The 14,215-nt window shown below is 45.8% G+C and overlaps 1 protein-coding gene across 5 annotated transcripts in view; it reads right to left on the bottom strand.

Annotated features, from left to right (window-relative positions):
- SLCO3A1 (solute carrier organic anion transporter family member 3A1) overlaps nt 1–14,215 on the bottom strand; it is a 547,211-nt gene that overhangs the window by 45,168 nt on the left and 487,828 nt on the right. For all 5 annotated transcript variants that reach the window (XM_039479926.2, XM_039479925.2, XM_039479924.2 and 2 more), the window contains exons 5-6: nt 6,936–7,100; nt 1,641–1,839 (exon numbers count right to left, since the gene is read on the bottom strand). In XM_039479926.2, the coding sequence (XP_039335860.1) occupies nt 1,641–1,839; nt 6,936–7,100 (364 nt within the window). The remainder of the gene's footprint in view (nt 1–1,640; nt 1,840–6,935; nt 7,101–14,215) is intronic.

Genomic DNA, 14,215 nt, shown 5'->3' with positions numbered 1-14,215 from the left:
CTCACTGGGCTGGTTCTTGTCTCCCTGCTTTATTCCTCCCCAGCAGTCAGGAAGCGTCACGACGCTGACTTACTACACAGCTACAACCAGACTGGCTTCAATAATTACTGTCTAATTGATTCAGTGTCCTGTGACAAATCACACTCATGTTTTAAATTTTCCTTTGCATCATTAAAGGCACAGCTACCTAGAGCAAACAAACTGAGAAAAGAGCAAAAGGGCAGAGTGGGCGTGTTAGCACTGTAAGAGACGAAAGGTCTCTTCTTTAGTCTGATTATTTTCAGCTCTGTCTCCTCAGGCTCACAGCGCTTCATAATAATAAATATGGTGACGGCAACACCGGGCAATCACTGTGTCATGCGCTATTCCAAGGACTGAGCAGATCGTTTCATTTATTCTCATTATAACCCCATGGCTTCAGAGAAGAAACTGAGGCATAGCTAGGTTAAGTGGCTTGCCCAAAAGTACAGAACTCATAAATGGTAGAGGAACATTAGAAACAGGGAAGTTTGACTGTAGGATATACACTTGTTTTTTCTTTTTTATGGAAGAATAACGTCCTAATGGTAAGATCTTGTGCTTCTAACCACTACACTTCACTACCTGGGAGCTGAGCCATCTGCTACTGAGATGGCTGTTCGGCATAGCCGGATGTGCAAGCAGGAAAAAGCCACATCTGGACAGGAAGGAACTGGGGGCCAGGCTGGGGTGGGGATTGCAAGGGGCAATCCCATGGTGGTGTAAAGGGGAAGGCAGGTCACATGGTGCCTGGAATGTGCACAGACATACAGAAAGCTGCCTCTGCTCTCCCACTCTGCCTGCTCACCCTTGTAGGTGACAGAAATGCCCTGGCTCCATGTATCTTCTGGGCCAAGTGCAGGAGCAGGCCTGGTGGCCTGCTTGGAGGAAGAGTCTGGCTCTGGAAAGAGAGAAACTGGGAACCTGCAGGCCAGCCATGCTGCAGCCTCCATGCTCCAGTCTGGATTCCCAAGGCAGCCTCAGTCCCATGTGGAAAAGGGGACAGCTTTTGAGAATGAATAGCTGAGGATGCCCCATAATTCCCTGGAAGGGCAGTTCTCACTGGACTCTAGTCTGAAGTCTTGGGATAAAAACTAGGAAGAAAGAAAAGCGGTCCCATGAGAACTCACTTCCTTCTCTTCCTCCCTCCCTTCCCTTCACCTCCTTGTCCCCACACTTTACCCCTCTACACTTAAAAACACCTGCCATGGGCCAGAGCCTCTGATTGTCATGTGAGGCTAATGACAGCTTTTGATAGTTTAAGGAATTGTTGAAATCAAGAGATTCTTTTATTCTGAGCTGAATTTTGAATCATAATTTTTATTTTCCATCTTCACATCTTTCCTAAAGTCAAATGCCAGAAATCAGGATGTGGGTATGCTAGGGAGGAAATGGTGTCTCTTCTGCCCCAGAGCTTCCTGGCCTTGAGTGGACAGGTCTCAACGCTCTCTCAGCCCAGAGTCTTCTACCGATTCTCCAATGTGGAGAGTGTGATGCAGAGGCAGCCTGGAGGCCTCTCCTTGGGGGTCTCTAGAAACAAGGCTGGCTCCCTTAGCCTACTGCCGGGGAAGAGCGCTGGGGTCCATGAGTAGGCAGGAAGGCGGCAGACTGCGGGTACTCACTTGTTTCCATAGGGAACAGTAACCCCAGCCACCGGGCCCGTGTCGCAGCCCAGGAAGAGGAAGGAGACGTAGCAAGCTGTGGACACCAGGTTGACGAGCATGGCCATCCGAATGGCCCCCAGGGCAGACAGGCTGAGCTTCTTCACCAAAAGACCGCCCAGGAAGATTCCCAGACAAGCACACGGGATCGCAGTCATTCCTGGAAGGAAAACAGGGGCAGGGCCGTGAATAGGGCGGCGGGGGGACAGTCCACAGATGGGCGAACTGCAGGCTTGAGGCCGAGTCCCTTGAATGCCCCGCGACCCCACTGCCTCCACAGGACCCTGAAGCCTTTAGGATTTCTGCCCATAGGGGGCTCATGGAGACCTGAGGGACGCAGGCATAAAGCAGTTCTGTTTAGTGAGTCTCAGTGCATGCAGCTGTCTTGCTAAGTGGGAGAAACACAAGCTGAAGAGGGGACTACCAAGTGACAGAGGCTGGGAACACAGACATGCCTTCGGGAGAGTACATATGAGGCAGCAATGTGCTCTATGCGCGTGTTTCAGATCATGTGGGAGGGGGACTTGAAAATTTCTAGGAATTTTCTCCCCATCTTCTAATGAGGCAAGAAGGGAGGGTTTTGAGGAAGGAATAGAGGCTGTTTAACCTAAAGGTCACAGAATTCACCAGGCCAGACAGAGAGAATTTGAACCAGCTCTGCCACCCCTCAGGGAGCGGCATCGGTCAATACATTTTGTAGCTCTTGGTGAATAAATGGCATATACATTTTTTTCCTCTCTCTCTCTTCTACACGGGGCTATCTGCAAGGCAGCAGGACCATAAACCTGTTATTTGTGATTCACAGAGACCCATGGCATTTTAGGAGGACCAAAGGATCTCAGAGTTCCAGTCTCCTGGGCTGGTTTTGCTCCATCCTGATTCATTTCATCTAAAACTCAGCTTCCACTTGCCATGTGTCATTTATGTACCATGTATAGGACGCATGGCCAGTTTTCCAGTCTATGCTGCCTTCTTGCCCATCAACAGACCTCTAGGTCAATTGAGTACATTAACCAGCTGGTATGTGCTAAGGGAATGCAAATTAATTTTAATATTGGGGCAAGAAAATAGAATCAGGCAGGTGTAGCTCTGCAAGAAAACAACACAGGTCGTTCTTAAAGTGACAGATGCTCTCTCTGTATCATCTGCTGCTCTTGGAATATCTGTGCTTGGTTTCCCTCCCTTGGTATAGAAGTGATCTTATGAGCCAGCTCCTGGGTGCCTCTCCATCCTCATCCCGTGCCACACTGCCCACCCCAACCATGCCACCCTCCCTTTCTCTTCCTGGGACAGGCGAACAATGCCAGTTCCCCAGACTTTGCATATGCAGTTCCCTTTCCTGGGACACTTGCTCGATGCGTTTACTTGGCTGGCCCTTATCCTCTTCAGACAGGTTTCCCAGGCCACCCTCTCTAGAGCTCCACGTACCCCCGCCCTGAGATTCCGTGCTTTTTCTCACTCTATGACTCTCCCAGCTCTCTGAAGCAGCCTCATGTATGTTTGAGTTTCTTGTTTCTTGCATGCTCTCTCTCTCTTTCTCTCTAGGATGCGGCTTTCCTGGGGACAAAACCCCTTTTTGTCTTGTTCAGTCCAGCCCAGATTCTCTGTGTCTAGCATGGTACCCAGCACCGAGTGGGCATCCAAGTATTATTTTCAGAATGAATGAGCTGGGGAACAGATTGCATCTGTGTGAATGGACATCAGTCACAACATGCTCACACCCAGAAAGCATGCCTATGTTTTGTTTCATTTTCTAGCAGAGACAGTGGGGGCATCACCTGTCAAGGATGGTAACCATGGCAATCGCAGGCTTTCACACCTTTTCTCCAAGCCGTTGTCAATCCCCTCTCTCCCCTCCCTCAACACTCCAGGCAGTGATCAGAACTTCCCTGAAACTCCATTCTCATTACGTTAACCTATGCGGCGGATTGAGCCCATTTTATCTTCACTCACAAATCAACACCACCAGCCCTTTAATCGCCTAAGTGGCTCTTCTCTGAGCTCTGCCCCATTTGCTGATGACTTTGTGGAGGGGAGGGTGGAAGAGGGGCGGGTGCTGCTCTGGGATGACTGCCTGGGCCTCATCTCCCAAGTCTGCCTTCTCTAGCCGCCCACTGCCAGCTCCTCTTCCAGCTTCCAGGGTCCACACTGACAGGACTGTCACCAAGGGCAGGGCACACACACAAAGAGAGCACCCAGGCTGCTTGCCTGGACTGCCCAGCACAGAAAAAGGTGCCTCCTGCAAAGCACACTAACAGACAGAGATCACTGGGAGACAAAAAGGTGCAATAAGGCAGAATTGTTTTTTTGACCTTCTGCCCTGAAGACTATTGATTTGTTTGCCGATAGAAGACACAGGGATGTGTTCTGAGATAGAAGACGGCCCAAAGTTGAAGCAACTGTGCAAATGTAATCAAAATGGAAGGAAAAGCAGCAGAGGAGTCAGCAGGTGAGAGAGAAACTCTTCGGGTGCTGAAGGGCTAAACCTGAGAGATCCTGGGGATGACGAAGAAGTTACAACTTTAATCATAAAGAGGTGTATTTTACCCTATCTCTGTCAGGCAGATATTAAAGGGCTGAATGCATTTTGCCGATACCTCTTGGAAGTAAAATTTACCAAGTGGAGGGTGGCAGAGAGTTATCTGTGTAAAAGGAAAATGTAAGTAAGGCTTGTGGTACCCTGGCATTTCCCGGGGAGTGGGGTGGTAATCTGGCCCTATCATTGTGATAGGGTTTTACTTTTCCATTTAAACTGGGACATTTTATGTCCTGCGAAGTACGCAGAGCTTAAGGGAACAGCCTGATGAACTTTTGCATCTGTACACACCCTTGTAACTATGGCTCAGATTGACCTTAGAAAACTTGTAGCAGCCAAGGAGGCTCCCTGATGTGCCCTCCCAGTTAGCTTCCCCCAAGGGTAAAAACTGTTCTGGACTCTATCACCTTAATTAACTATTCCTCTTTTTAATTCATCTAAATATGTTCTCCTTTGAGTCTCATGTCTTTCAACTCTGTGAGATTCAACCACATTGAGGCACGTATCAGAGTCCTTTCTTCTTCATTCTATGTAATAGTTTACCACAGAACATTGTATAATTTATTTACCTATTCTGTTGATGGACATTTAGGTTGTTTCAAGTTTGGGTCTATTATGCGTAAAACAGCTCTGGACATTATTACATATGCTATGTAAATAAGTCAACCTAAACATTTATTTCTGTTGGATAGATAATCAGAAACAGAACTGAGAGATCACAGCAGAGACATATGGTTAGCTTTAATAGGCACAGCCAAAGAGTTTTCTAAAGTGGTGGCACCAATGTGCATTCCCACTGGCTGAGTTTGAGAGTTCCAGTGGCTCCACATCCTCCCTAACACTTGCTGCTATCAGTCTGGTGGATGTGTAGCAGCATCCCATTGTGGTTCCAATGTATATTTCTCTGATGACTCATGATGGTTAGCACCTTTGTTTGTTTCTTGGCCATCTTGTGACATGACAGATTTGAAAGGAGAAGATCAGAAAGTATCACCTTCCCTTTCCTCTTAGCAGACAATCTGACTCCTCCTTTACAGAGAAGATGAAGTCTGTGGAGCCGCAGCTGCCCCCACACCTGGCCATATCACCACACTCTAAGTCACTTCCATCACGTGTCCTTCCCTCTCCTCTTTCAGGAGAAGAGGTGAGCTCCTCTGTCAAGGGCTGTCTACCACATTCCCTCTCTCTTCTGCAGATCCCCAGCTGTGAGCTCCTTTCCCTCCACTGAGAAACCTGCTCAAGTCTTTCCTGTCCCAGAAACCAAATACTCACCACTCCCTCCCTTGATTCCAACACACGCCACAGGCCAACTCCTCTCTTCTTCCCTGGCTAAGTCCCATGCTCACTGTCTATTCCTTCCCTCTTGTGGGCTGCTCTCCACACCACAGAACAGGTGCCACCACTGCCATTTCAGGGACACAGCCCTGACCCAGGCTGTAAGCTGTCCTCATCATTAAAGCCAACAGGGACATTTGGGCCTGCACCTTGCTTCACCACTCACATGTCAGATGGCTACTTTCTTCCTGGAATCATCTCACCCTTGACTTCCATGACCCACATTCTCTGCATTTCTTTTGGATGCTGCTGCTTAAATGTCTCTGCAGACTCCTCTATTTCTTCAGGTTGGGGTTTTACCTGTGTTTTTCTAACTCTACACATTTTTTCCTACATAAATTCCACTCCAGTGTCCTTAACTACCATCCATATGCTGAGATAACTGAACCTCCATTACTACATATAATTCAGATGATCATCCCAGAACCCCTTCTTGAGCCCTTGGCTGAATACTGGACATCACTTAGATATGCCATGGGCATCTCACACTCAGCAGCTTCAGGTCTGAATGGGCAACTTTGCACACATTTGATTTTTCTTCATTATTTCCAGTTTCTACAAACAGTGCCACAAGCTCTCCAAGCCAGAAACCTGAGAGCCCTTGTTCACTTTTCCCTCTCATTTAATTGCTATGTCTCTGCTGCTGTTGTGTCCATTAGTGATCAATATCTCAGCTGATTAACTCAACAAATGTGGCTTCCTGGTTATTTGAAGGAAAGGATAATATATTATCACAAAACAAAAAGCAAAGTAAGACATGCTGCGGGACGACATTCCTTACTCTGCCTAAGCAACACTGCTTCTCAAGAGTGCACACTGGTTTCCTTTAGTATGTCAACTCCTAACAGTTGGGAGTAGAAACTTGTAGTCTACGATTTAAAGAACTATAAAGCCATGCCTGAGCTTGGGGAGAAGGAGTGTCACGATCCATTGGTTATGTCTGCTGTGGGCACAGAGAGTAGGGAGCGTATGGCTTCCAAACTCTGCATGCGTTAACTGTGGGTTTCATGCTGCAAAGAATATTCTTACTTTCTTGCGTGTCTGATTAAAACCTGCTAACCTTTCAAGATTTATCCTTGTTCATCATATCTCCCCCAGATTTCCCAGTTCACACCCATCTATCAACTTCCTGGTCTCTCAAATGCTTCCTTTGTATATTTTATATTTTCACTCTTTATTATCATGTGCTTTTAGCAATTGCTCCAGGCAGGCAAATCTTACTCCGAGAATATACTTTACATTCCTTGTGCACAGAGGCCACGTGTATTTTGTTGCTTTAGGTCCAGAGCAGAGTGGACCTCTTCAGCAGGCTCAGTCAATTCTTAGTGCCTTATACACAGGACACACTTCCCGACCCTCTCAGGAGACCTGAGGAGCACACTCACCGAGCAGCTGGTTGGCAGAAGAGGTGGTGAGGTTAAACTGCTGTTCCAGGTATTTCCCCAAGAAGGCAGCAAAGCCAGCCACCACTGCAATCTCCATGCAGGCAGCCAGGATGATACAGGTGAACACAGGGTTTGAGAGCAGGTGCTTGGTGACCTTCGGGATCACTGCAGGGAGAGAGAAGGCAGAGGGTCAGGGTCAAGGTCATACCCTGTGCTAATCTCTTATGGCCACCTGCTCCTGAGGCCCCTTCTTGCCCTTGTTCTCGCCCATTTCAGCAAACAGCCTCCAGAGGCACCCGGTGGCTCAGGCCAAAATCTACACCCCATAAGTCATCCATGATTGTGAAAGCTCTGGCTTCAGAACACACACTGATATGTTGCCAATTACTGGCTTCTATGAAAACTGGAGAGACTATACCAGAACTTTTCTTACAGTTCACTAGACACACTAAACATTGTTTAAAGCAATCAGAAGATATTTTCATTCTCTACTGTGTGTATGTGTGTTAAGAAAACATACTTAATTTTAGCAGTTTCAAGAGAGATATGAAATTCTTGTGCTCTTCAAAATATGTAGATGCCTAATCAAACCCCTTCTTGCCATCTTAATGGCTACCTCTCTGGCAAAAGTTTCCATCAGCTCTCACTTGGAGACCACCAGAGCTACCCAACTGGGGTCTTGGTTTTCACTCTTGATCCAATATAATCATTCCCTGAGTAGCAGTCAGCGAGATCAGCTCAAATCAGTTTCCTGCTCAAAACCGTGGAACAGTCAAAATCTACACTCTGTGCCATGGCCCGAGGTCTACCCCTCAGTGATCTGATCACACCCCCGGCCCCTCCCCTTGCCACCTTACGGTCCAGCCCCAGTGGCTCTTGCTATTTCTCGCCTGCACCCAGGTCCTCCCCACCCAGGTCTTTGTCCTTGGGGCTCTTCCCCACACAAGAATGTGGCCGGGTGCAGTGGCTCACGCCTGCAATCCCAGCACTTTGGGAGGCCAAGGCGGGCGGATGACAAGGTCAAGAGATTGAGACCATCTTGGCCAACATGGTGAAACCCCAAATCTATTAAAATACAAAAATTAGTTGAGCATGGTGGCGCGCACCTGTAATCCCAGCTACGCGGGAGGCTGAAGCAGGAGAATCACTTGAATATAGGAGACGGAGGTTGCAGTGAGTCTAAATCACACCACTGCACTGCAGCCTAGTGACAGAGGGAAACTCTGTCTCAAAACAAAACAAAACAAAAGAATGCTCTGCCTGCAGATCTTTGCTGAATGTGTTCCCTTCTCCCTTCTCCCTTCTCCTTAGGGGGTCTATTCTCATCACCCAGTCCACCCTAGAAGCCTCCCAGTCAGTCCTGGGTGCTTGCTCAGGGCTTCTATGAGAGCTGGTGATGGACAAAAGTGCGCTGAGGTTCATGCACCACTTTAAATAATGATGGAGCCAGAAAGCAGGAATTGCTGAGGTCTTGTGTTCCATTCTTTATTTTACTCTGTTTTTCTTAAAGCATGGAGTTTCATATGCCACTAAGACTTCCCCTTATATTGGTGCTTTTAAAATAGGAGTATCGTTTTTCAAAAATCCTTGGAAAACAAGCACATTATTTGGATATTCCCAGCAAACAGAATCCGTGGCATGTGGTCTTCAGCCAAGTCTCCTAAATTGTGGTATGACGTATCCTAGCGGTGTGCAAGAGAGCTCTGGGGCACCAGGACAGTGCTGTCATTTCAATATCTGTGCCATGATTTTAATGTGTATTTACAACAAAGTTGAAATACAACTGATGCATCTAACGTGTGGTTTCACGGCTGTTATGGTTTAAGACACTGCTAGGTTACAAAAAGTAAGTAGATTTAAAGTTATTTAAAGAGAAGTCTTAAGTGCGTAATGGTTCAGGTGGAATGCAAACAAGGCAAAAATTATACAGGTGGTGTCCCAGAGACTATAAAGTTAGGAGAAGTCTTTACTGCTGTGATCATAAAAGTGTGCAATATTGGACATGCAGTTTGTTTCCAGCTATGCAAACAGAACAGATACAACAGAGTCCAAGATGAAGCAAGCACGATACCCCTCTCTAGGAAAAACTGATCAGTGCCATGGTGGCATGCAAAATAAACAGGTGGGCAGGGAGTCTCACATTGCATTCCAAGGTGACGAATTAGCCAGCTGTCCTAAAGAAGAGAGCTAATTATACAGGCTCAATCTCCTCTCCTAGGATACAAAACCTTTAAATGGCCCAACTAAATAGAATAAAATAATAATAGGGGATGTGTAAGTTTTTAATAATGTTAACAGACAAGCTCAATAAGTCAAGAACTGGCAGATATAAAAAAGAATTGATCATTTCTAGGAATGGTACCAAGTTCCAAGAATGAAAATCTACATAGAAGACAGGCATCTAAGGGTTCTTTGACGTAACGAAAATAACTCAGTTAAACAAATGTACTGAACCAAAAGCTTGGAATTGGCAAATCCTGAGCAACCGAATCCCACGTCATAGCCAGATGATAACCAGAGCTGGGGGCCTTGGCTGTTCTGTGGTGGTTCCTTGTAAAATACCTGAAACCTTATGAAGGCAACCCTGATTAAATCCATGCACAAATAAAAATAACACTTTTTAAAGGGTATGAATAAGAATAAAGATGATAAGAAAACAACTTTAAGCCCATGCTACTAATCCACTTATAACCTCCTTGATTTTAAGTGTACTGGCCTTTATGTGTGTGTTTTGTCTATTTTTACAGGGTTTCAAACATTTACCGTCATCTGAATTTTTAGCAATAGCATTTGAAATAAATGGTTAGAAGTGTTTACCTTTATAACATCTATATGTAAATCTTGAGAAATTTTCCTGTGTTAAATCCATATTATGTCTAAAGTATAGTACAAATATTTAGAGGAATGCTGACTGTGAAATGTTTAAAAATGTGGACTGTTCAACAAATATAGATGGATTCATTGGGCAGAAACAGAGGACAATGAGGTAAGCATTTATCTTCATGTACAGAATCCTCTTGGATATTAAAACTCTATCCTCATAAATCACTGCTACTGAGTGAAAGCTGGTTTGCCACAGTGTGTGGCACCTTGTGATGATGTAATGCATTCGTGGAAAGAGACTTGTTGGTCGTACCATGGAACAAGTTTCACAATGTAGTGAGAACAGTATGGATCAGGTCAGGTGATTACAGTGCCTCCTGGTACTGAATACATTTGAATGTACTGGCGGTTTACATGTTTTGGCAGGTAATAACGCCCTTTCTCAATCACAGTGTTCTTTTGGAATAAAGATATCTAAATTCTGGAAATACTGCCAATGTCAAATAGGCAGGTTGGGAACATTCCAGAAAAACGATCCTCTGCCATGCTTTCACTGCATCCTTCATTTCTTTTGTTATGGTACAGAACCTTCAGAGTCTAAGACTCCTGAAGAAACAAGGACCACAGCCACTCTTGGTCACAAATAAAACTGCTGCCAGGCTCCAGCATCTGCTGATTAGCAGCTTTGCTTTTTGGCTCAGAAATGACACTGATGATGATTTCGGTTTGATCACATTATCTGTTTAGGTCCTGGTATCTCCTTGTCCTTGTTCAGAGTCATCATGATTTGTTTGGGGATGAGGAAGGCACTATTCAACAGAGGCAACTCCGGTTAATGGAATGCTTTTCTACTTCAGCAAGCAATTTCATTATTCTGGAGATAATTCCACTTCAGTGGAAAGGATTTCTTCTCAAGATAGGAGTCTGCCTGTTTTTGTCTTAATATCTAATAGCTAATTTCTCCTTGAATTAGATGTGAAAAATCATTAGGATAAAGAATCATTTGACTGAATCATTTGACTCAAGGAAGTCTCAGTGGGCCTTATTTGCATGAAGAACTTTTTTTCCCCCTCTACCAAGCCAATTTGCCTCCAGAAATGATAGTTTCCTCTTGTGTTTGCTATTTCCTTCCAGGTCCTTCCTCCCATCCCCAGTTTTATTCCAGTGACTTGTAGCACCCTCAAAAGATGATTGCTTTTCAAAGGTTCAGCCTACCTTCCAAATCCCAGTTTGAGAAGGGCCTATTAATTAGCTTGATCCTAGGGCCAACCCCGTGTTTCAAGCTTTTTCATCCAAATAGATTGTTAAGCCTATAGAATTCTGACTTTTTAAGGAGGCAGCAGCTAATGGGATGGCCCAAACAAACAGAAACTGGTGAACCAATGCCACGCCAGGCCACTGAACATCTACAGACTCTCTTAGCTATGCACCCCCCTCCCTACTGATTCAGCCTCAGAACCTGGGAGCTGGAAGTGAGAGGTAGGCTGGCTTGAATTATGCAGCCTCACCAGCTGGAGAAACCTTTTCAACTCTCATTAGGAGCCTGGCACTGTCGCCAGCAAGATGATACAAAATTGGAAACAGCAGCAGGACAGTGGTCTCTAGGGAAAACAGGGTTTCTACTGCTAGTCTTCAAAAGAGATTCCTGTAGGATTATGGTTTCTTGGAAACTTAGGGGTCCTTCAGGACAAAGAAAGGCAGATTTTGGAGGAGTCATGAAAACTAATATCGGCAGAGTATTTCCTCTGTGCCAAATGCCATTCTAAATGCTTACATATCTGCTCACCTAATGCTCACAACAAACCTGTGATCTTGGGACTATGAAGTTCCCCATTTATAGATGAAAAAACAGAGGCAGAGAGAGGTCCCATGGTTAGAGCAGCACAGCGGAAACTCAAACTCTGGCACCTGCTGCCACAGCAGGTGCCTGTAACCAGCACGCTATTCTGGTCTGGCTTCTGGGCTGCTCTTGGTTTGAAGATTAAGCATGCAGGCTACTCCTGACAGTCAAAGGTGCAGCTTAATTCTAAGAAATAATGACAGTAATAGCAATAATAATAATAAATTTCCACTTAGGTTGGGGAAAATGACCAGATCTGGCATGGATCTGGGGCTTAGCACCTTTTTTTTTTCTTGAGGGAAAAGAACTAGGAAAGAGAGGGAGGGAGAAATATTAATAAAAGGAAGAAAGAATTGTAGAGCTGAAAGAGTAGGCTTGTACTGTAGGAAAAGTTTTGCTGAATTAGATTGTATAAAATGATGGCTAAGCACCTGGTCCAAGGGGGAGTCAGGTAATGGGGATCTGAATTCTGACTTCAAGGCTTAGTAGATGTGGAAGTGACTCCATCCTACATACTGCTATAAAGATGAAATGAGACCCAAGTGTATAATGCATGTGGCCCAGTGTCTCCAGCGCACAGGTGTGAGCTCAGTAAGAATCCTAACATCAAAGAAGTGATCCATGCTCAAGTCAGGGAAGAAACCCTCAGGCTCCTTGTCATGTGTACTGTTCCTCGGAGCCGTGAGGATATAAAGCCTGCTGTGGATGTGTCCGTGTGTGCTGCTTGGTGAACTAGCAGAGAAGGGGAAGAGCATGGGGGGCGGAGGACAGCCACAGCCATGGAGAAGTTGGGCTGGGCTAAGTTCCTGGGCCATCTCTGGGATCAATAAGAGCTCCTGCCTCCAGAGGGCCAGGCAGCAGGCCAGGTCAGGAAGCAATGGACTTGCCTGTGGCCTTGGCTTCCACGTCCAATTCCCAGGAATTGAAGATGCCCCAGGCGGTGTTTGCCATGGGGCTCAGTGTACCTGCTGGACTCTCGGTGTATTTCTGCTTTTAATCTCTACTGAAGTTGGCCTTGACTTTCTTTAACAACACTGCTGTCACACACCTCTGTCATGGCTCCCAAGAAGGGGAGATGAAGCTAATGCATGCAACTGCTCAGTAATTACAATGAGAGCTGGTGCTTTTGGGTTATCGGTGTTTGATGGAGCACTGTGCTAAGGGTTTGCATTGAATTCTCACAACCATCACAACAGCAGGTCATATTAACATTATCATTTCATACACGAGAAAACCAAGGTTTCTTTGAGAGGCTGCAAATTTCACCTTGCCCAAGAATGCAGAGCTCTCGAGAGGTGAGGGAGGGTGGATTTGAACTAAGGTCAGCCTGAGTTCCCAAGTCCACATTCTGAACATTCAGGTATTTTGTGGGGGCCTGAATCTATAAAAGTTGTTTTTCTGAATGTGGAGCTGCCATCACATGAGACCCACAGGCAGAATAGAACAGAGAGGTAGGGAGAGCTTAGATGAGATAAATGATAGTCTTCAAATCATAACTTAAAAAAGGGGCGAAGAGGAAGAAATAATCTTCAAATTATAACTTAAAAAAGGGGCGAAGAGGAAGAAATAATAAAGATATAGTAGAAAAACACTGTGATGGAAGTACAGCTGTGAATCCAGGATAGAGTGACTCCTAGGAAAAACAGTGTCATGGAATAGCATGAAAGTTTAGCAGCCACCAACTGGTTGCTGATGCACCCCATGCAGGCCTAAGCCCCCCAGTGGGTGCCCTTGCCTGAGTTCTCCTCCTCTTCCGAGCCAGAAGCCACCTGGGAGCAAGGATGGAGCAGCTTTGTCATTAGATGTGGGTGCCGTGCCCAGTAAGAGCAGATGCTTAACAAACTCAAGATGCATTAAAGAATCTAATAAATAAATTAAAAAATGATTGGACAAATCACAAAGCCTTGAGGGGTAACTGTTATCGCCTCTTAAGAAACATTAACTGAGGCAACAGAAACAAATTTATGATCAAACCATTAGTGACATTCCACAGGGTCACTGTCTGGGTGGAGGCAGGTCTAGACCCTTGCTGCTACAGTCAGGGTGAATGATTCCTTGCCTATAGGTTCAGAAATCCAGAATGTCAATCTCTTCTTCATTTACACTGTCGATTTTGGAGCTGTCTAAACCATTCTCTTGAGTAGGGGTAGAGGAAAGCCCAGGTGGGAGAGGAGGCCTGTAGTGTCTGAGAGTCTTCTAGAAGCAAGTGTGTGCCACACACTGGCCCCAGATGGGGCAGCCTCTGACTCCAGCTCCAGACTCACTTGTGGTTTCATTGCTGTGGATGAACTTGCCTCTCAACCTCTGCCTCAGGCTATCGAGGAGCCCAGGGGAGCGCTTCCTAGCACCTTCTCATTGCAGTTTTAGAGAAACAGCTACCGGGTTGACCAACCTCTGGAGGTTAAGAGGCGGAGGGTAGTGCTCCCTGTGCACGGAAAAGCTTGTGCCTTGAATGAACAAGAAATGATCAGCACCAGAAATGAGTGTTTAGAATGAAATCCCAATGTTAGCTTGGTGGGGGCTGGCTGGGACAATCCTCATCAATTCTACTGATTCCTTTAAGATCACCAACTCTTCATAACCCCACCAAGAAGACCCAAGAGAAAAAGAGTCACAT

The sequence above is a fragment of the Saimiri boliviensis genome, chromosome 5 (assembly GCF_048565385.1).
Source record: "Saimiri boliviensis isolate mSaiBol1 chromosome 5, mSaiBol1.pri, whole genome shotgun sequence".
Classification (NCBI taxonomy): Eukaryota; Metazoa; Chordata; class Mammalia; order Primates; family Cebidae; genus Saimiri; species Saimiri boliviensis.
The sequence above is the reverse complement of the archived record's forward strand: the minus strand, read 5'-3'. Positions and strand labels throughout refer to the sequence as shown.